Source organism: Ceratotherium simum, chromosome 7 (assembly GCF_057802395.1).
Source record: "Ceratotherium simum simum isolate JZ-2026a chromosome 7, ASM5780239v1, whole genome shotgun sequence".
In the NCBI taxonomy this organism is placed as follows: domain Eukaryota; kingdom Metazoa; phylum Chordata; class Mammalia; order Perissodactyla; family Rhinocerotidae; genus Ceratotherium; species Ceratotherium simum.
The window spans coordinates 53,949,888-53,973,211 of record NC_141906.1 but is presented as its reverse complement, the minus strand read 5'-3'; the positions used below and the strand labels follow the sequence as shown (position 1 = coordinate 53,973,211).

Below are 23,324 nucleotides of genomic sequence, written 5' to 3'. Positions count from 1 at the left end.
CAGAGATCACAGAGGCTGGACCAGGTCAGGCCTGGGTTGCCTCACAGGGACTTGAGAGATTGTATTGGCCACAAGGAATCCTCTCTGCTCACGGTCTTCAAATTCTTTTGCTCCCTATTCCCTACTGATGCTTTCTTTGCCATCTTCTCACTGGACTCTCATTCAAGAAGGATGCATTCTTTGACAATTGTTGGAGAATGAAGAGGCAAAGTACATTAAACAAAAATTATCGTTAGTCCTATCACCACACTGCACCATACATCTAAATTCAGAACATCCCGACATTGAACTAACGTGTTGTATTTCTATCACTAAGCTTCATCTTCTTCAGAAATATGTATTAGGGCAGGGAAATTCAGGAACGTCCCGGGGTCTATAGTACGTGGATTAATCATTAAAGGAGGATTCCCTATTGTTTCTACACAGGTAGGTGAGAGTCGGGAATTATTTTGTAGAGGGGCAAGAGATATGTTTTCAAGGAAATCAGTTTTAGGAAAGTTGAGGATCTGGAAATTGATTGCCTTAAAACTATTAATGTTCTATGGCCCCTTGGAAAGTCTTCACATATTTTGTTTGAAGGCAGCTATTTTATGAGACTCAGAGGATAAGAACTTTCACAAAGGTTTTGTAAGCTGCAGTATGTAGCTCCTCTAAGCTCCTCCCAAATTCTCCCCACCCATAAAATAGCCCATAGTCCATTCACAAAAGAGGCCAGAGGAGTTGCTACTGAGTTCCTCAGGCAATTTTAGTCTTGTGCCTTGATATTTCTAAACCAAAGAAATTGCATTTATTACCCATATCACCAGGTCTGTAGTTGGCTTCATGCCAGGATGACAGCCAGACCATAGCAGAGAAATCTGACAATTAGATAGAGCCACAGGAACAAACAGAAAACCAATAGGCCTGAGGAATAGCAGGTCTTTAAAGAGAATGGGAAGAAATCAGATTCAAAAGTTTTTCACCCATTCAAATTCAATTTTTATATTGAATTTTTATCAACAATTTATTTGCTTTGGTGGCATGAGACCTCAGCCATATTATACTTAAACTTGAGCTAAGCCTAATTTTGGCAACAAACACAAAATTAAAAAAAAAAAAAAGAAAACCTGGAGTTTGACTGTTTTTGATACTGGTGAAGGAGAGTGTAACTCCTGGCTTCTCTCCTGACTCAAGACTAAGCTCAGATAAGGATGAATGATCTTAAAGACTGGAGGATCAATATGAGGGATGGTTTTGTTAGCAAATGCATTCTCCCAATTTTGTAATTTCCTTTTAGTATTTCAATGAGTACCTATGTCTTACGCCCCTAAACCCTTTTATGAACCTATTTATACTTTAGGCTGTTTGTGATAACAAACAATGTTTCCTTTAATTACCCTAAAATCACCTCTTTTATACATCAGAGATTGTCCTCTTCCCTGTCATTCTGGATAAGTAGCTTTTCTGGAGCTTTTCCAGATCCTTTGTGTCTTCCTAGGTGTCTGTGCCTAAACATGCACATGGCCCTCAGATGCCTCTGCTGTTGACTTTGAGAAAGGGGAATGTAGAGAAACTACGCCGTGCTGTTTTTAAACTGTTGCTATGTTCTGGTGTTCAAAAATGTCTGGCATTGTTTGAAAGGGAAATATCGTCCAAGAAACTGACTTAGGTGAAAGGTAGTTTTTGTTGGCAGAAAGGCAGTGTGATGTTATCAGGGTGACAAAGGGTACAAGCTACATAGTCTGCAAGACCAAATCACTGCATCAGAAGCACAAGGCTGGGATCTAGATCAAAGAGGAAGGAGGAAATGTACCTTTGTTGAGCTTTATGAATTATTCTAGGTAATTTACACTCTAACTTTATGATATAGCATCATTTAAGTTCTCCGTAATTAGGAGAAATTAGCAGAAGGCCAGAAAATAAATTAACCTTTCCAAGATCATATAGTTAAGTAGCAGAGCAAGAATTAAAATCCAGTTATGTTTTGTACCAACCATGTTCCTTTCCTTACATCATTCAACAAAACTTTTGATTACCTACTATGTGCTACACACCGTGCTAAGATGTGAGGACTCAAAGATGAGTAAGCTACAGTCCTTGTTCTGAAGGACATTTGAGTCTGTTCAAGAGAGAAAGATACATAAACAAATAAATGCAGTAAAATGCATGAATGAGTGTGTTCGTGCCTTGAATTTCCTATCGGAGTCTGAAATAGATGGGCAGAGAAAATCGTATTTTGGCAGAATTTTAGATTGAAGGCAAGTCAACAGTTAGGGAAGGAAGTTCAGTACAGCAACTTGCATCATAAGAGGCCGCAGGGCCCTGAACCACCTGCATGTTTACCTTCATTGCTGCTCTTCAAGCTTCCCAGCTTTAATGGGACCTGAGAATTTCTGTGCAAAGGGAAGAATAAAAGCTCGTTATCAAACATTGCTTTTTAAGTTAAATAAGTAGCCACTGCTGACGGCAACAATCAACAGAAAAGTCAGTAGCATCTGACATATCTAGGAAAAAGTTTTTCTTCAGTTCTTGTTTGAAATTGTGTCTCATCTCATTGTATCTTGTCTCTAGGGTAGTGTCTGATTAACTTTTATGTCCCTCATGACCCCACATAGTAGGTGCTGTATAAACACTTGCTAATCATCACATCAGCTGTGACAGAGCTCAATGATCAATGTGACAATTATTTGGTGACAATTATTCTGAAGAAAAGGAAAGCCCTAGAGTTACATGTGGCCCCAAGAAGCATGGTTGGCTAATTCATCACTATATAGATAATAATATTCTATACTTACCTTAATCTTCAAGTCTGTAATCTCATTTTACATAACTCCCATCAAAGACTGTGGTGTGTGTCACAGAATTGGTGCATAGAATATTTGTTGAAAGAATGCATGAGTAAATAATTGTTTTATTTCCAATATCTGTTCAGATTATACCCAGGAATCCCAACATGCCTTTATATTTGTTAGCCCAACTTTGTGATGAGGGACTGAGAACACTTGGATATTGTTTATGAAATAATGAAAAAAATAATAATAATAAATACTGTTGATTCAGCACTACCCTATGCCAGGAAGTTGGCATTGGTTATCTTGCACCGATAATCTTCACAACAAACCTAGAAAGTAGGTCTTCGTATTATCCCCATTTTACAGATGAGGATTTTGAGGCTTTAAGGGATTAAGTTATTTGCCCAAAGTCATGCAGCTTTAATTGGTCGCACCTCATTTCAGACCCAGGTCTACTGCTCTCCAAAGCCCACACAGTCACTTAGTGAGAATTAAGGCGTGTATTTTCCCCCACCCTGTTAATGTCTATGAAGCAAACCTCATTCTTTATATAGAAAGAAGAGCTGGACATTAGAATTATAGACCATAACATCTATTTTACTATGTAAAATCCAGCTAAGATAACCCTCTGAAAGGATAATTTTAACAGTGACGTTTTTATGTTTCGTAATCTCTAAACTCTGTTCTATTAGCTCACTATCAGTCATCTCTTTTCAACTCAAAGGTTAATAGGCGAGCATCCACTTCTAATTTATAATGTACAGTGTGGGTGTGTGACCCAAAGACATGACCCAGAATTAAATCAACCCACCAGCTTCACTTTTCCTTTCAAGGAACCAAAATCACAGAGCTGCGTCTGGCTAATGAACTATACTGCCGACATTTCATTTTAAGTGAATTTACTTGTTAATTTGAGAGAACTTAAACTATGAAAACATTTGTAAATGGACTCCCAAGGTGAAAAAACAGCATGTATTTCTGAAAGCAGAGTTTTATTCTTTCTTCATTTAAAAAATGGATTTTTTTTTTCTCGCTTGAGAATATGTTCTGAGAATTAGCAGTGGATTGGAAACAAGGTATTAAACAGCACAAAGCTCCTGCACTTTACTTTTTCAGTCTGTGTAGTTTCTACTAAAAAGTGCTACCCCACGCTTGAAGGATCATATTCTCTTTTTAAATATTTATTTTAACCATGAGCCTTTTTAGAATTCTAGGGAGCACTGATTTTGACCGTTACATTTTTGTCTTTAAAAGTACTAAGGATACATTTAGAATTGAGGGCTACATACAAGAGAGTCTAGGTGCATTAAATTTTGTCATAGCTCCATGGGTTCTTATGAATGTCAAGAGATGGACTGTTTTCAGATCTTGCCTTTGATGATATAAAATAAAATACTTATGTTTTATTGAATGCTTGCTAAACGCTTAGCACCATGCTTTGTACTTTGCACGTGTGATCGTTGAACACATTTAATTTCACTAAGCCTCAGTTCTCTCATCTGTAAGGTGAGAGTAATAATAGCACTGACCTCATAGAGTGGTTTTAACTTATTTAAGATCACATGGCTGAAAAATGGAAGAGCTGGGATTTGATGACAGGCATGTCTAGCTCAAAGAGCCCAGGCTGCTAACACTGCACTCTAGTATAGTGGACATGTACAACACATGCACTTCCACGTCTCAGTTTGTCCCCACTCTAATTGACTATTTCATGAAAGAGGTAGAGCTGTTTCCTTGTGACTCTGCTTATGCTGTCTGACCAGATAGCTGTTTAGAAGTAATTTGGGCCATTATCAGCTAAGATATAATTTGTTTTATCAATTTGCTTTTATAGAATCTGCTTGGATCTGCAGTTAGCAGAGTGTAGCCTATTTAGAAGTTACTAAACTGTATTGAAAGGTCACTTGGCATGATTTCCAGACAGGAGCCCACGCAGGTGTGCTTTATACATACCCAGGACGAAGCTATTTTCCATATAAACTTCCCCCAAATATGACCTTATCGACTGACATCCAGAGCCAATCATATTTCTCCAATACCTTCCTCTCTTGATCTTTCCAAGAGATCTTTTCATCCTATAACACACCGGTCGCTTCAGGTTGGAGGAGACAATTAACTTTGAATCTACAAAGCTGGCTACACGAATAAACTCGACCACTGAAGCTGTGTGACCTCAGGGAACCTTAGTTTTTTCATGTGCAAAATGGGAATAGTATTTGCCCTGCTTGCCTCCCAATTCTTCAAGATCAAAATAGAAAAGCATTCTACAAAGAAAAGAGTAAGTGGCATAATTCTTAAAGGCAAAGAGTTTCAGGCCAAACAGAATTAGGTTTAAAGCCTGATTTTGAGACTTAGTGGCTGCATGATCTTGGACACATCATTTAACCTAACAGAGCAAGATGACTGTGAGGATTAAATGGGATAATATAATCCACTTGCAATGCAACAAACTCTAGCTAATAGGTTATCTTGATGAACATTATAAATGGTTTTATTTCAATGTAAGAGAATAAAGAGGAGGGAAATATTAGAAAGACCTGAATGAAGATGTGAATACATGCTGTCTATAAGTTGGACATGAGTTTTTGGTATTTGAATATGATCTACACTCTCTAAATCTTCCCAGCATAATACTAGGTCATCAGTGATAAATTACAATGAAAGCATTCTCTTCTCCAAAGAGAAGAAACTCAATTTGCAGACTTTATATTAGATCTCGCCTTTTGATCCTGTACTTGTCACATAAAGTTCCTCAATAACAATTTATTAAATAAGTGATATGTGTTTGCTTTTCTCTGGAACTGCTCCAAATGTCCTGTTTCTCAAGTTAACCAACACAGTTTACAAAGTCTTCCAAAGAATCTATAAAATGTATATTATGTGCCTAGCTGATGAAGTTATGAACATAAGAGATATGCTGAACGCAAAGTAGTGGGAAAAGTTGCTTATTTTATATTTCTCCTGAATTAACAGGTGAGTTTGGCACAGTACACTACTTTTTAATAGCTTTGATTATGCTATAGACGAATTTGCTTTTCTAGGATATGAAGAAAATCTTTATGGTGCTAAGATGTTTCAGAAATCACCCAGCAATTAAAACATGCCCAAGAACAGTAAACCTAAAAATAGAATTTTTCTCTTTGTTTTTGCTAGAAACTGTCAGATCACTGATAAATTCCACTGAGTAGCATAGTAAAATGAGCTATTTCTACATGATTGTTTTTTTTGTTTTGCTTTGTCTTTCCTAGAATGACTACAAAAAACTGTCAATGCAGTGCAAAGATTTTGTCGTTGGACTTCTTGATCTGTGCAGAAACACTGAAGAAGTAGAGGCCATTCTGAATGGGGATGTTGACACACGCCACAGTGGTGGAGATCACGGTCGTCCAAATCTCAGCCGTTTAAAACTTGCCATTAAATATGAAGTAAAAAAAGTAAGGTCAGATGTGAAGCCCCGTTTACGTTATTTCTGTTTTTATTGGTGCTAAATGAGGATGAAGGGTTGGCATAGTTAGATTAAGCTGGGTTTTTCCAATTAACAGTTGCACTAGGCAGATTTTCTAATGATTCATAAGAGCCTAGTTGTAAGGCCTTTAACCTACACTGAATGCCAGTCTTTAAAATCTAGACTTGTTTATGCATCGATTGTCACTTTCCTTTACTTAACTAATGACATAACAATGACTACGTGCACCCAGATTATAAGGCATTTGTTATATGACAGAAACATCATTATTTAAGACCCAACTCCATTTGCCCATCTGTTGATATCTTCCAATTCCTTCTCTAGTGCATTTGAATCTCCTCCAACTGTATCTTTATTTGTGGAATATTTTAGTCTCTGTCTTCATGCGGTACCCACCTCCCCAACCATGACTGCTTTCTTAGGTTATATATCTTTAAAAAAAAACAGTTTTTAAAGCTAGGTCTTATAATAAAAGTAATATATGCTTATGGTAAGTTTTCAAACAGTATAGGCATACCCCCTTTCTATGTTCTCAATTCTTCTGGAGAGTAGTTAATCACTATTATATTTCTCTCCACAAATTTATATCTTGGATATCTTCACATATCAGTAAATAAACATCCACTTCATCTTTGCAAAGTCTGCATTGTTATATCATTATGTTTGTTTAATCTGTTTACTATTTAAGGGTTTCACTATTTTCTTTAGGTTTTTGTTATTACAAGATGCTACAGTAAACATACTTGTTTATATAGCTTGCTTACTTGCATGAGTTTTATCTGTAGACAAAATTCCTAGATGTGGAATTAATATGGCAAATTTTTATTTTTTAACTTCAAAACATTTGCTAAGTTCCCCTTCAGAAAAGGTGCGCCAGTTTACACATACACCAACAGTGTATGAGAGCGCTTATTTCTTCCACTCTCAATGGGTATTATTAAACTTCACCATTTTGGAAGATAAACATTGTACCTTGTTGAGTTTAACCAACCTTAAGACTCATTTGTAGTTCCTTTATGTAAACTGTTCTTTATCTAACCTTTTAATGTTCTTTACCAATTTATATTTTAGGTTGTTGCTTTTTATATATTAAATAACGCTGCTCTCTGTCGTATGTAGGGTTCATTTGTAAAAAATTAATATATGAGAATAAAAAAATTCTGAAAAATAAAAAGTAAAATTTAATTATAAAGTTTTCTTAATTGAAAGAGTTTATGACATAGGAATAAAAAGAGATATCAATGGATTAGAATGGGCAGTCCAGAAATAGACCCATATATAAATGAGAATTTAGTATAAAATAAGTTTAGCATGTTAGGTCAGTGCAGGAAAGGTGGTATACTTTTTAGAAAAAGTATTTAGACATCTGGGCTAGCAGGATCTTTATATCACTCTTGCTAGAAGGAAAAAAAAAAACATATAATCATCAAAGTCCTTGTGTAAAACATTGATGAATCTTTTTATAATATCAAACTTCAAAGATGTTTCTTTGCTTTGAAAGAAAGCCCCTTACTCATAAAGGAAAAGTTTGATAAATTGGAATCTTTGAATTTATATAATATGTATTAGAACCTCTACCATCTTGCTTGATGCCTGTCAAGAAGTTTTTTGTTCTTTAATTCTAACAGTATTTTTGATGGGAAAGCACAGAACAAAATATCAGAACTCAAGAAAATAGTTTATGCTGAACCTTTCTTTAATCGAGCTGTTAAATGTTTTGTCTCTTCCCTGCTAGTTTGTAGCTCATCCAAACTGTCAACAGCAGCTTCTGTCCATCTGGTACGAGAACCTCTCCGGTTTGCGGCAGCAGACCATGGCAGTCAAGTTTCTCGTGGTCCTCGCTGTTGCCATCGGACTGCCCTTCCTGGCTCTCATTTACTGGCTTGCTCCGTGCAGTAAGGTATGTCTGTGAAGCCTGGACTTCTATTATCTCCTAGAAGTATGGCTAGTTGTGTATATCAGAGTCAGCGAAGCGGGAAAAATTCTGTTTCCAATTTCAGGGAAGTCAGAGTTGAGTTTAAATAATATTATTGTTTTAATATTACAAAAATAACATATATTTGCTGTAGGAAATAAAGAAAAAAAATGGAAAGGAGAAAATTCACCTGTAATAGCACCACTATTAATGTGTAAAAGAAAATCTAGTCACTATGTTAGCTTATTTCCGTTTCTTCTCTCTAGACATGTCCACACGTATATTTTTATATATTTTAATGAGGTTGTAGTATGCATTAAGCAGATATTTCAAATATCATCCTAAAAGATGAATATTTTTTCCTCTCTTTCTTCCTCTTCTGGCAAAGTTTGAGATGAAAGTTTTTGTTTTGTATTTATTTTGCTAATTTGACCAGATAAATCTTAATTTAAACAAAGGACAATCATGTAAATACTAATGTAATGCTTGTTTCAGTGAAGAATATTTATGTCAGGGCCAGAGTGCACTGTAACAGGATAGCAAACCTGTTTTCGTAGCAGAATCCATCTGCCCAGGCTTTGTCGCCAAATAATATTTGAAAAAATATGTTTAAATGGACCTAGCCTTTCATTAATGTGACAGAACAAGTTTGAAAAATGTTGACCTGTCATTCTGTTAACAGGCCCAGATATTTGTCTGTCTTGCATTGCCAACAATCTTATTCTTCATGTTTTTGAAGACACGTTTCTGGAACTGTTTAAGTGTCAACTCTGACGGTCAGACTGAAATAATTCTAAAGCTATGTGGCTAAAATGTGTGCTGGACCATCTATTTATGTGCTATGTAGAAATGTCAGTTGAATCACTTGCTGCTCTTAAACATGGGCATGACTCATTTTCAAACACATAGGTGCAAACATATATATCGCCATTACCAACATACTGTCTTCTTATTACTTAGTCACATATGTGGTACTTTAGCCTTATAGGGATGTTTTTAAGTCGCTTATGGTAGAAAGCTGGTGCAAAACCTTTTACATAGTGGAAACTTCATAATTACTTCTAGTGATAATGATAGGAATTGCTAGATACTGGGCATTTTCTCATGAGGGTAAAATCTATCATTCTAGATTGTTTTTTCCTCCTAAAATTGATCTCTTACAAATAAAATATAAATAAGGAAAATAAAATGCAAATAGTGAGATTTACTAGAATTAGACATTTATAGCACAGATTTTCTTCTAGAAAGTTATAATTTTTCTTTTTTTACATTTTTCATAAAAATGACACATTTCACTTTGAAAACAAATTCTAAATTGTCCTTACTGGAACATAGGCTACATCTGTGTATGTAGTGTGTATTCTGCTTCTACTCACATTTCCTGACTCTTCAGAGATTTAAGCTGAGTTAAAGGAGGGGAAGGGAGTTTCTGAGTTATCCTCGTTATCACTCTGTGATCAGTTAAATTATAATATCTTTTCTAAACTGAATAATTGTCTTTTGCCATATCCAGTGAGTTCAAAAGCATAATGCCTTCCAGAATGTTTGGGGTTTTGACAGAGACTATTTTTGGCAGTTCTATGAGTTACACATTTCTTAAATTTTGATTGAATCCTAATTAACCTGATTTCCTTCACTATTTCTTCTTCCCTGGCCATGTTTCTTTCTGGCATCTGTTTTCCATCCTCATTTATGAACACTGAGGCAAATCATCAAATTAAAAGGACACTGTCAAGGTATTTTTTTTCATATCTAAAATCTATTTTGATGTTAGCTCAGAGCCGGTCTTCCTCAGCAAAAAAGAGGAAGATCGGCACGGATGTTAGCTCAGGGCTGACCTTCCTCACAAAAAAAATAAAAATAAAAATAAAATAAAATAAAATCTATTTTACTGTTACTTAGTCTTTGAAACGTGATGATAAAATCTTATTTTACAATTTTTCTCTTTAGCAATGAACATAAACATCATTACAGGTTACAGAATTAATTTTTTTTTTATGGGTGGAGATTGCTCAAGCTATATTGACACTTTATTTAAAATACTGTTTTAAATATTTAAAATTTTCTAACACATCCATGAAAATTAAGTGAGATCAAATTGCAGGCCTATGCACCTTGACAGAGTCCCTGTTTGTGTTTAAAGTTGGTTTTCTCTCCTAAAATCTGCTCGCTTCTCCTTTCAGAAACTTCTTTTGTTCTTACTTGTGCTCTTTTTCCACCATAATCCAAATATATTTTATGTTCGTTACAATAAAAATAGGTCATGCTCTGATTTTAAATTATTTTAGTTTAAGCTAGTTTCAACTTTTTCTATTTCCATTGGTATTTGGTACTTAGATATTTGATCATCAATAAATACTTGAAAAGAGTATGACATATAATATTTAAAGGTAAATATTTCTTTTAATGCTTTCCCTCAATAATTTGCCAGCTACATCAATTGCTCGCCTTGTTCAATTAATAAGTCTTCTTCTTGATAGTTATTTTTTTAGAAATTTGTTTACATTCCAGAATATATAGATGACACATTTTACTAAAATGTATAACTCCCTTTAATTCCTAAAAGCCATTGAATGGTGCCAAAATCTCCCCTAGTTTAAAGAGAAACACAACTCTCGATGATTTGTAATAAGAAATAGAGGCTGTGAATATCCAAAGACACCATTTTAGTCTCCTGACAACCAAGATTTTTTTATTTTTTTGTTTGTTTGTTTATTTGCCTGATTTTTTTTCTTTACACTAGAATGTTTAATAAGCAACAAAAATGCCTGGTTTGATTCTCCTCTTTCCTTTCTGAATAAAATAAAGAAGTTGTAATATTACATAAGGGCCAGTAACCCACTGAAGAAGGAAGGCAAGCAGGTCAGGTGTGAGACACAGACCAGACACCCTGCCCTGGGTCACTAGCATTGACTTGAGATGTGTCCAGCACACAGTTAAACACAGCTAAACTCCAGGTCCAGGGCTCTCAGATCTGTGGCCCACTCCAATGTGTGTAGCTTTATTCTCAACCCCATTCTAAATTCCCAACTTTTTCTATTCTTCTTCTCCTTCTCCTATTTTAATTTGTGCTCTCTTGTGTTTTTGGTAATTTTGTATTTTGAAGGTCACCTCTGATTCTTTCTGGAACAAGGTGGGAAATAAAAAAGTTTTCCATGGATTTCACTACTACCAGGCATTGCCCCAATCCCAGTTTTCCACAACAGTCAAATAAATTCAGAATTATTAAAAAGTGATTTAAGATTAATAATAATAGCTTTTTCCACAAGGAAGATATTGAATCTTGCAATAAATTTTCATTTGCTATAATACATGGTTAAAATAAATCATATTTAAAACATTGTAGAATTAAAATTGTATATGCATCATACCATGGCAAAAAATTAAAGATGCATTAATGTTCATTTTCTAACAGTCCATATTTTTTAAAAAACATAGCTAAGGACAACAGGCAAAAGAAAATTAAACTTACTTTGTCTCCCACATGTTTTACCTTTCCCTCATTTGATTTGAGAGTTCTATTTAAACAGGATCTAAAAAACCACAAAAAATACTCTTTGATTCAATCTAATGAGCATTCTTATGAAAATATGGTCTTTAGACATGATTTTTACAGCAGATTTAGTTCTATTTAAACAGGATCTAAAAAAACACAAACAAAAAATACTCTGATTGAATCTAATGAGCATCTAATGAGCATTCTTATGGAAGTATGGTTTTTAGGCATCATTTTTACAGCAGATTTTTACAAAGTAACTTTGGATTGGCTTTGCAATATATCTAACTATATGGATCCATTGGCTTAAAACTGGATAGATGATAGACATATGGATAGATGGATAGATAGATAGATGATAGATTGATATAGATAGATAGATAGATAGATAGATAGATAGATAGATAGATAGATAGATACACACACACACATGTTCTGATAATCTCCCAGCCTAAGATTCTAAAGATCAAGAGAGAAGGGACTAAACTATATGATTCATTCCAGCTCTAACTTTTATGATTTTGAAAACCATATAGACAAAGTTTATAGGAACAGAGAACACTGATCGCATTTCTTCCATTACAGCATTTAACTTTTTTAAATCTTAGAAGAACTTTCTTCGATTGCTCTAAGAATTTACATGCATAGGTACTTTAATGAGAAAATATGAAATTGTTTTGTAAACCAAATAGAAGCATTAACTCTGAAATAAGAATGCCTGGTTCAAATTCCACCTCTACTACTTATGAGCTATGTGACCTTTAAGTGAGTTTCTGGACCTTCCTTAGTTTCTTCATCTGTAAAATGGGCATTTTAGTAGCACCTACTCCTTTGGATTGTTGTAATGATGACATAAGTTAACAGAGTAATACACTTAAAACAGTATTTGGTACATCTAAGTACAGGCTAAGTGTCAGTGGTATGATTATTAATTTAGAAATTTTTCTATAATAATCAACTCATTTGAAAAGCTGTTGAAAGCTATGGGCCCTTTCCTAAGAAGAAATCCTGCACACACATACTGAGTTTTGCTTACCATTTCAGGGGATGCACAGAACCCTTGAGACACATCCTGGACACATACCCTCCCTCTGCCCCAGCTAGGATTCATGCATCTCGAGCAGAAATGAATCCTGTACTGTAGAGACACGAGAGCTTTTATTGTCTCCATATTCCCTATGAAGAATCTGATTTTCCCATAATTTAGGAAATTCACTCATTGCCACTCAGCTAATGAGGGAATGAAACTGGAACTCAAACCTAAAAATGTTGGACTTGAAATCCAGTGTCATTCCAGGACATCGTTCCAATACGTTATGGGAACTGCCTGCTGTCTTGTCCTCAGTTGGGAGTTCTCTTCTTGGTACTCATGATGTTACTCCATTTACAACATCAGCAGCATAGCAAGATCACTTGAGGCCTGACTTGCACCTATGTCAATGAAATATACGTATGGGCAAATATCAACCAAGGATTTATACGTTGCAAAGTAAACTCACTTTGATATTATCATTGCTGCTTCCTCAACACTTCATGCCTGCTAAATTAGTTTGCTTTTTATGAATAATGTTGATACTATGCTCTGCCTTTTGTCATTATTAATAAAATGTTATTTTGTCAATGTAATATAATATTTAGGAACTTAAATATCATTTAATAGAAAAGGTAATTTATTTAATTATCAATCAAGAACATCAGCATAGGTAGATGAGGAATGTGACCAAAATTTTTTTAACAGCATAAAGAGTTATTACTCCGTCATTAGTTATATAAATATACATAATTATCTTAGGAGCACGTTGTAGTACACAGATGTTTATTCTTGTGTATATGCATGTGTGTTTTGCAAAGTGTACAAAACAAAGTTAAGATTTTCTTTTGGTGTGTGTTGTGGCAGATGGGGAAGATAATGCGTGGACCATTCATGAAGTTCGTAGCACACGCAGCCTCCTTCACCATTTTTCTGGGACTACTAGTCATGAATGCAGCTGACAGATTTGAAGGCACCAAACTCCTTCCTAATGAAACCAGCACAGATAATGCAAAACAGCTGTTCAGGATGAAAACATCCTGCTTCTCGTGGATGGAGATGCTCATTATATCCTGGGTAATAGGTAAAGACTGATTTTCCGTCATCATTTATTTTTGCAGCCTTAGCAGTTGGACTGAATGACACTGATTCCTTCGCACATCATTATACAAATGTATACAGCATGATACAGTGCATTACACACCGTGATATTTTTGTGTGTTTTTAAAGCACAGTTATCTTGGGTTCATTACCGGTGCCATAGTCTTCTCACGTGCTATGTGCTTTTTGAATTTCCAAGAAACAGCCAGGAAGAAAATGAACATGATCGTATTAATCATACTCTGCCAGTGACGAAAAACTGCCATTCATCTTGTGGGAGAGCTGTGACTTCAAGCTTCAAAACAACCACATGATGTTATGTTGAAATTTAATAGGAACTGAAGCTAATAGACACTCGTGTTTACTGAACATTTATTGTGTACCAGGACCTGTTCAAAGCACTTTACGTACATCAAATCACACACTCTCTGTGCCTGTTTTCTAATCTAACGTAATAATAACACTTAACATAATAATGACATCTACCTTGCAGCATTATGTGAGGATTAAGCAATTTGCTTTAGATTTCCCAGATGGGAAGTGAAACAGTGGGAATGCAGTCTTAACTGCTACACTATTTGTCTTTGGAATCAATCATACATGTGGCTTGTCATTAAATATAATGCAAGTGAGAACGATATTTCAATTGGATATTTATGAATGAATAAATACAATAGCTATTAAGTACCTTTGTTAGGTAATGAGGATACTGAGGTGAATGAGACACAGGCCTTGCAGTCAAGGAGGTTAAGTCTAGGGAGTAGGTCAGTGAGTAAATCAATAATTAAAGCTATATGACAAATACTATAATTGAGGAGCTGTTAGAGTGTTATGAACATACACCAATTGGGCATCTAAATCTGAGTGGAAGGGGCAGAGAAGGCCTCCCTGGAGTGTACCTTCAATCGGAGACTTTGAAGATAAGGAAATGTTAACCAGACCGAGTGTTTATGGGCAGTAAGGACACTACAAGGTGTGGAAACATTAGATGCAATGGTGTGGAATTAGGACAACAGCTGGCACACTTGCAATGTTATTAAGAGTTAGACCCAGCTGGAGCGCAGGTGCATTTGTGAATGTGTGTAATGGGAGATAAGGGTGGTGAGATGGCTAGAGGATGGTTTTCAGCTGTTGGTGATGTGATCAGGTCACATTTTAGAAAGCTCACAGGGTTGTGAGGTAAAGGGAGGCTTAGCGGAGGAGTGAGTCTGGAGACTGAGAGACAATTGAAGCGATCCCTGTGAGGAGGATGAGGACAAGAACTCAGGGGATGGGGGAAAGGACTTGAGAGCTTCTTAAAAGATACTCTTCAGAAAACTTGGTGATTTATTGTACATGGAAAGGGAGAGCTGGGAATTCTGTCTTGGATTACTAGGTGGTAACTCTAAGAGGGAGAATATAGAAGGACGATCATGCTTGGGTCTGGAGAATGGAAAGCTGTTAATGAAGTGTGGGTTCTGATTGACTTTGAAGTGCCCACGAGATTTCCAAGTGAAGATGTCTGCTAAATAACAGACAATAAAACCCCTGAAGGAACCCTGAGATGTGGATAAAGTTTCAGCAATCTTCATTTCCCAGATGGTACTTAAGGCCCTGACTATGCATGAGATCACCTAGGGTGGTTATGTGAAGAGTGTAAAGAGAAGAGGACTCAAGGAATCTTTACACAAAACCTTTAGTAGTCCCTAAGCTTGGTTCTCTGCCAGTGATCTGGAGAAGCATCTACAGTCAGTTTTATTTCACTTCTAGGGCAGGGGATGTCTTCTTGGCTTCTTCACGCTGGGGCCCCATAGGATGATCAATTGAAATATTATGAAGCCCTATACAAATTACCATATGATAATTTTAAATGCTTATGAGGTAATTCAACAGCGTTGAGAGTTACTTAAAACTTCTGAATCACTTCATTTCTTGGATATGTACCAAGGAGAAATATGGACAGTGGCTAACACATGGATAGCATCGTTAAAGTAATGATAAGCCTTAAATAAAGAAGAGGACTTTAATTTTCCACTCTTTCTTTTCTAGTTTAATTGATATTTACCTAACACTGAAAAACTATAAGAAATAAATTATATTTCACTTTGAATACTTGATTTAAAATAAGAACAAACAATCATTTGGACACTGCATTTATCTTGTTAAACTAAGTGCTTATGTGCCATAGTGTTTTGTGTGTTAGTGTATCCAAAGTACATAATACAGGTCTTGGCACATAGGAAGTGTCCAATAAATTTCATATAATTATGATTATTATTAACCTCATCACTGAGAGTTCATATGTTACTTTTATTTAGAAGTGGTATTTCCTACTGAAACATATTAAGCAAGATATGACTCCTTAGTTTAATGATTTTATTCGTGAGTTCATTGAACTGCCTCTCTGAGTTTTCTTGTAGCTCACTGAGTTTCTTCATAACAGCTATTTTGCATTATCTATCAGTTAGATCGCAATCTTCCATGACTTAATGTTTGGTTTCTGGAGAATTGTTGATTTTCTTTTTGTGATGCCGTGTTACCATGGTTTTTCGTGGTGCTTGGTGAGTTGTTCTTCTGCTGGTACATGTGTCATAGCAAATACTTTTCTTATTTAGGTATAGCTTTGATTCTGACTATTCAACCTACTGGAGATTAGAAGGCTTTCCTTTGTTTTTCAGTAGGTGGTCTATAGCACTAGTTTTTGTTTCTCTTACCTGAGCTGCCTCTGGCTGTATTTGAGGATCCGTGTGTTCTACCCTCCGCCACCTCTATTAGGGGTGTCACAGGGTACTCTCATCCCCTGTGCCCGAGCCTCTGGGGGTCACTGATGCCTTATTGTTACTGGTGTAGCTGCAGTAGCTGGCTTCCCTGCCTGAGGTACAGGGATGGCTAACACCTCTGCACCATCCAGGATCACCTCGGTTGGAAGCCTTGCTGTCATGGAGTGGGGAGGGGGGCAATGAGGAGGGAGTGGTTTCATGGGGCACTGCCTCTGCTGTTGCCCCTTTCCTTGTGGCTGCAGGTGCCACTGTGTTTGGGAGGTCCAAGTTGTACGTGCCCTTCTACTGCTGCTACCAGGCTCTGAGCTGCAGCCAGAGCCTAGGATTGTGGGATTCTGCCTCCGCTGCATCTCCATTCCCCATGGCCTCAGGTGCCAGAGTAGCTGGGAAGCCAGAGTCACATGGGCACCTCTGCTGCTGCCCACCAGGTTCTGGGGCTGAGGGTGGCTGGCTCAGCTGCCACAGCTGGGGGGCCAGAATGCTAGGAACCACTTTCACTGTTGCCCCAGTTTGCCTCCTCTATGTGCTCCAATCTACCCACCTTCATATGTACCTATGTGTGGATCTCTCTGGCATCCTGGTGTGTTGGGCAATGTAGCCTTTATTGGGTTATCAATGCTTTACTCACTATAGATTGAAGGAGATGGACAAAAGGATCCTTTCATGCTGCCATGATGATGAAGTCACCTCTCTTTAGTTCAAGATGAAACTTTGAAAACATTAAATTTTGTGAAGGAGATTAGATATGATGAATGTTCACTTTATTCTTTATCAAACATAATTCACTCTTCTCATACTATGTTCTTAATAAACATTAGAAGTTTTCCTTTTTCACTTAGAAACCTAAACCAAAAATATTACATTAACTTTTAATTTTATGAATAAAAACATTTTCCGTGGAACTATTGGTCCACTAAACTTTGTATTTGAGATTCAGAGATTACCTCACAGTGTTTGTTTAAAGCAAAAACAATAACTCAGAACAGACAGCTAATACTTTACGGCATATGTTAGACACCTGGTTCAGTTTCTGACACTGGTACTTATTTTTCTTTTTGAAGTTATTCTTGAAAGTAAGTTGTTGTACTTCTGGAAATATTAATAAGAAGTGGCCTACTTAGGTCAGACGCTTGTTGGTTTGAGAGCAAAGACTCACAATATTCGTCACAGAAAGAAAATTATCTAATTTTTAGTTGACAAAAAGTTGAAAGGCTGAATGACGGAATTGACGTTCCGTCAATTCCGTTCCAGGAGATCTTGACAAGGCTGAATGGTGAGCTCAGACCAATGAGAGGAGGTGTAGCGGGAACACAGAGAAGGGAGACAGGCTTGATGACACTTCACGTGAAGAGGTCCCAAGGAGAACTCTTAACTTAATGTCCAGTGTGAGCTGCTGAGGAAGCAAATGCAATTCCGGGTTGACTCTTCCACAAAAGGAGAGACTGCAGTCAAGGGCTGTAATTACCCCACTGTCCCATGCACTGGCTAGTCCACGTCCTCAGGACTGTGCATGGCTCTAGGTGCCGCATGTAGGCAATGGGCCAATAGGGAGCAACCCAAGGAAAGCAGCCAGAAGAGTGAGTGGCCCTCCACAGGACAGCACTTGAGGGGACTAGGGAAGCTCAGTCTGGAGGATGGGGTGGGGGGTGGAACCCAAGGATTGTGGATCCTGTAGTTTGTTTATTTGTAGGACCCCATTTAGAGAAAAAGAAGACAAAACAGGGCCCTTGAAGAAGCCTGGGCAAATAAGGCGTCTTGAAGCTTAAGTTTCACTAGCTCCGTGGTTAACCTGCCTCTGCCGGAGAAGAGTAGATTTAATGAGCACACAGGTGTTTTTGTTTTGTTTTATGTTGTTTTAAGAAATGTAAAGAAATGTAAAGGTTGTTTTAAGAAATGTAAGAAATGTAAAGAAATGTAAAGAAATGTAAGCATGAGCAGACTCATGCTGTACTGCTCTAGAGGGCAGAATTAGCACCTTTGGATCCACACTAAAGGGGTACTTCCTGAAAACTCAACAACGGGGTGAGCAGCCTTCAGAAGCAGTAAGCACCTCATCTCCAGACGCATTCAAGCAGAGGCTTGATCCCCGTGGAGAAGTCCCTTGCTTGCGAGAGAAGTTGGACTAGATGGGGGATTTCAAACTAAGCTTGGCAGCTCCTGGGGAGCTTCAGGGAAATAAGGCAGGAGCTCTTCTTTCAGACAGAATAGTCCACTGTACTTGTTTTGTTTTTAAACTTTATTAAGATATCGTTTTTACCAAGAATTCTACTTCTTAAAGCGAGGGAGAGAATAAGATGGAGGAGAAGCGGGAGGAAGGAAAGGCAGCTTTGGAAACAACTGGACTATACGACATGAGTTTAAATGTCCCTTTCAGCCCGTGCTTCAGTTACTCTAAGCTATCCTTGTCTCCTGTTGAGGAAGCTGGCAGGAACCCAGGGACCGCAAAAAGAAGGCTGCCTTCAGACTTTTTCACCCCTGCTCATGGTTTGTGTGTGTATGGGTGTGTGCATGTGTGAGTGTACACAAGCAGTATTTCCTGTTTTAAATTTGATCCACTAAAGTATATATGAGTTCCATCCTAGTGTCTTCTTAACTTGGAGTAATTGAAAATAAATAATGAGGTTGTCTTCTCTTAAGATCACATCCTCTGTGCTGCATTGAATGCCGGTTTTGAGAAAAGCACATAGTAAGCTGCTGGAGAGCATAGACTATGGCATTTTCTTAATCCCTGCAGAGCTCCACAGCCATCGCATGGCAGGTTCCGTGATAGAGGTTCATGACAAATGTGAGAATTTGGGGCAGGTGGTCACTGGGGGAAAGGGAAAAGATTAATTTCAACTAGGGGACTATGAAAGGCTTCTTGATTGGAGGTAGGTTTTGATTGATTGTTGGAGTTTGGATTGTATTTCTCCACATGGCTCTAGGAGAAGGCAGGATGTCAGAGTAGGGTGTCTTAAAGGTAATAGGGGTAAAGTAACTTCTCTTTAATATAAAAAGTAAGATTCTTCAAATTAAGAAAGAAAATATGTCGGGCCTGCCCGGTGGCTTAACAGTTAAGTTAACGTGCTCTGCTTCGGCGGCCTGGGGTTCTGGGGTTCAGAACCTGGGCGCGCACTGACGCACCACTTGTCAAGCCATGCTGTGGCAGCGTCCCATGTAAGGTAGGGGAAGATGGGCACAGATGTTAGCCCAGGGCAAATCTTCTCCGGCAAAAAGAGGAGGATTGGCAATGGATGTTAGCTCAGGGCTAATCTTCCTTACAAAGAAGAAGAAAAAAAAGAAAGTGTGTGCTAATCATAGAAAACTTAAAATAGTAACTTCTCAGTAAATGTTAGTCGTTTTTTTCCCCAAGTGCCAGATACTGGGCTGTGAATTTTACATATATTATTTTACTATCTTATGACAATCCTATGAAGTAGGAACAAACTAGTGTCATCCCCATTTTACAAAATGAGTTTTAGAAAGTTGAAGTAACTTGCTAAAGATTACATAGCTGATAAGTGGAAGAACAAGGTCTCAAATCCATGGCAGTCTGATCCCAAAACCTATGCTCCTAAATATTGCACTAAATTTTAGAGAGAATATGCAATATTATTAATAATTCCATCAACAAGAGACAATTACTATTAATATGTTCCTATAATTGCTTCTAGTCTTTTACTAGTCTTGTTTTAAACATAAAGTTGTAGAATACGTAACAGTTTTAACTGTTTTACTTAACATGGTTTTTTTGTTTGTTTGTTTTAAATGTGTTTTTTTTTTTTTTTTTTTTTGCTGGGAAAGATTCACCCTGAACTAACATCTGTTGCCAATTTTCCTCTCTCTTTCTTTTTTTCCTCTCCAAAGTCCCAGTACATAGCTGTGTATCCTAGTTGTAAGTCCTTCTAGTTCTCCTGTGTGAGCCACCACCACAGCATGGCTACTGACAGATGAGTGGTGTCAGGGGTTCCTTGCCCAGGAACTGAATCCAGGCTACTGAAGTGGAGTGCACCGAACTTTAACCACTAGGCCATTAGGGCTGGCTCTTAACATGTTTAAATATTGATGACAAACATTTTCCAATGTGTGTTAGTCCAGCTCCTCCAAGAAGCACGTTTAAAGACAGGATTAAATGTAAAACAATTTTATTAAGGGAAATTTCATGTGAGAAAAAATGGGTAGGGAGCTGAAGAAGGTTGCCAGGGCTGTCACACTGGGATGCAAGTCTGATCCTGAGGGAAGGACGGAGGGAAGGAAAGTTAGGTAGAAGCATCCTAGATCTCCATGTAGTCTAAGGAAAGTTCTGCAAGGCCATCAGGATATCCTTGAGCCACAGTAGGCCATTAGAGGAGTCCCATGTCTCCCAAGAAGGGGTGCCCTCAGTCATTGGCTGGGAGCAGCCCATGGGAAGCATGGCCTTTGGGTAAAAGTGGCAATAGGTTTCAGAATGTGGTAGCTAAGGCCCACAGCTAATTAAATTCCTGTAGTTGGAAGTCTGTGAGGTACATTGTCCTGGCCACTACCCCATGGTAATTAAAATATTATATTAAATGGCTGCATAATACTCCACCTGTGGAAGTCCCATGATTACTTCTATTTTGAGTGTGTGAGTGTGGGTGCATGTGTGTGTTTTGGTTATTATAAAGAATCCTACAATGAACGTCTTTTAAATATATTTTTTATGTATAGAATTAATGGATCAAAGAATGTTTTTTGAAGACTCTTAATGAACTTTTTCAAATTGCGTTCAGATAATGCACTGATATTTGGACTGTGGGATTTGTGGAGACATGGGAATTATGGCTAGATGGGTGGGATGGGGCCAAATTTTGAAGAGTTTTGAGTGTCACACTGAGACCTTTTGAAGATTTTGTTTTATTGAAGAGCTAAGGATGGAATGAAATTGCATTGATATTTTAACCTTTTTCCAATGCAGGCATGATATGGGCTGAATGTAAAGAAATTTGGACTGAAGGCCCCAAAGAATACTTGTTTGAGTTGTGGAATATGCTTGATTTTGGTATGTTAGCGATCTTTGCAGCATCTTTCATTGCAAGATTCATGGCATTTTGGCATGCTTCCAAAGCCCAGAGCATCATTGATGCAAATGATACTTTGAAGGACTTGACAAAAGTCACATTGGGAGACAATGTGAAATACTACAATTTGGGTGAGTTTACAGCACACAGTCAATAAGTTAATAGAAACGAAGAAATTTCTTGTAAAAGTACATGTCAGTAGTAGTTTGGTTACTACTCAGTTCTCATATAATTGTTGGTTAGTTTCCAGCTTCTTCAGAGTATCTGTATCTGAAGAAGCATGCTTTCTGCCTCTTCCTTTGGTTTTTTTACTGGCTGGAAACCTCTCTTAATCACAAGAATCATTGTGATTCTTGATCACATTGATCTCCTGGATCAATTAGCTAACTACAAAACTCCATTGAGAAAGCCTCTTATATCTTGGATTTATTTTTTCTCTCTTGTCTATTAAAAATAGTACACATTTGAGTATTGTTTCCATCTAAGACATATAAACTATTTGAAAGCAAGGAAGTTGTTGGAGCTTCTGGAAGGCCTTGATAAATAACACCATTTTTTCTCACCCAGGCTTTGAACTAGATGAGAAATAAAACAAAAAGCTAATATGGAGGCCAGATCATCATCTGTAATATTGATAAAGTTCAGGGTGGATGAGACAGTTCTGAATCTATTAGCCAATGGGCTCTGTAATATTGAACACCAGAATTAGGCAGACTTATCCTCCAATTTTAAGACAGCAGTGGACAGGGCAGTTTTCCCCAGATGCGTATGGGAGCAAGTGCCTGATCATATGAGATTGCTCCATGGAGGACCAGAGGAGAATTCTCAGGAAAAAGAGGGCAGAGCCTAACCAAGTATGCTCAGTTATACTTCCCAATTTAGCAATCAGCTAAGTCATTCCACCTCCTCAGTAGGAAACTGACTAAGGAATGGAAATAGTTCGGTTACTTGCTTAGGGAAAATCCCTCCTTGTAGAATCCTGGAGTGGAGAAAACAGATTCCCTTTGAATACTTATTTCAAACCCTCTAATAAGAAATCAGTTAACATTCACTTGGCATCTCTATGAGTTTATTGGCTATATCATATAGGCATTTCTTTTTTATTATTAATTTTTAATATTTATTTTAATGTTCAACAAATTTTTTAATAAACAGAATTTTTAAAAGTCAAAGCTATCTATTTATATTTTGTACTTATATTCAAAGCACTCTAAAAAAGGAAACTGCTTTCATTAGTTTCTTGCATCCTTTCCTAATTCCACTTTTCAGCAAATAAGCAAATACAAATTTATAATCATATTTTTCCTCTTTCTTACACATTGTTTTGCATTTTTCTTCATTAATGGTTTCTTAATTGGGTTTTTGATGACCTGATATAAATATGCCAGGAAAATTAATAAGTGAATAATTGCTACATTTTTATGATAAAAATATACTTAGGTGACCAATAAAAATTACTTTAGTAAGTTTAAATAACTATAAGTATTCCACAAGCCCAAAATTACATTATAGTGTAATTACAGTTTAAGATTAAATAATAAATGCTACCATTTATTTAGTGCCAAGCACTTTCTAAACTGAATGTATGTTGGCTTATTGAATTCTCACAACAGATGAGAGAGGTAGGAGTGATATTATCTCATTTTTAAAGACAGGAAAATAAAAAGCTAAGAGAAGTTAAGTAATCTGTACCAGTTTTTCCAGTTGAATACACACACACACACAAATACTGGAATTTTTGCATATACTGAGTCTATAGTTTGAGCTC

General features: G+C 37.0%; 1 protein-coding gene across 2 annotated transcripts in view; it reads left to right on the top strand.

Annotated features, from left to right (window-relative positions):
* The window catches only part of TRPC6 (transient receptor potential cation channel subfamily C member 6), a 126,731-nt gene that overhangs the window by 87,393 nt on the left and 16,014 nt on the right, over positions 1-23,324 (top strand). For both annotated transcript variants that reach the window (XM_004427410.3, XM_087433630.1), the window contains exons 3-6: positions 6,020-6,205; positions 7,973-8,137; positions 13,546-13,762; positions 21,454-21,687. In XM_004427410.3, the coding sequence (XP_004427467.1) occupies positions 6,020-6,205; positions 7,973-8,137; positions 13,546-13,762; positions 21,454-21,687 (802 nt within the window). The remainder of the gene's footprint in view (positions 1-6,019; positions 6,206-7,972; positions 8,138-13,545; positions 13,763-21,453; positions 21,688-23,324) is intronic.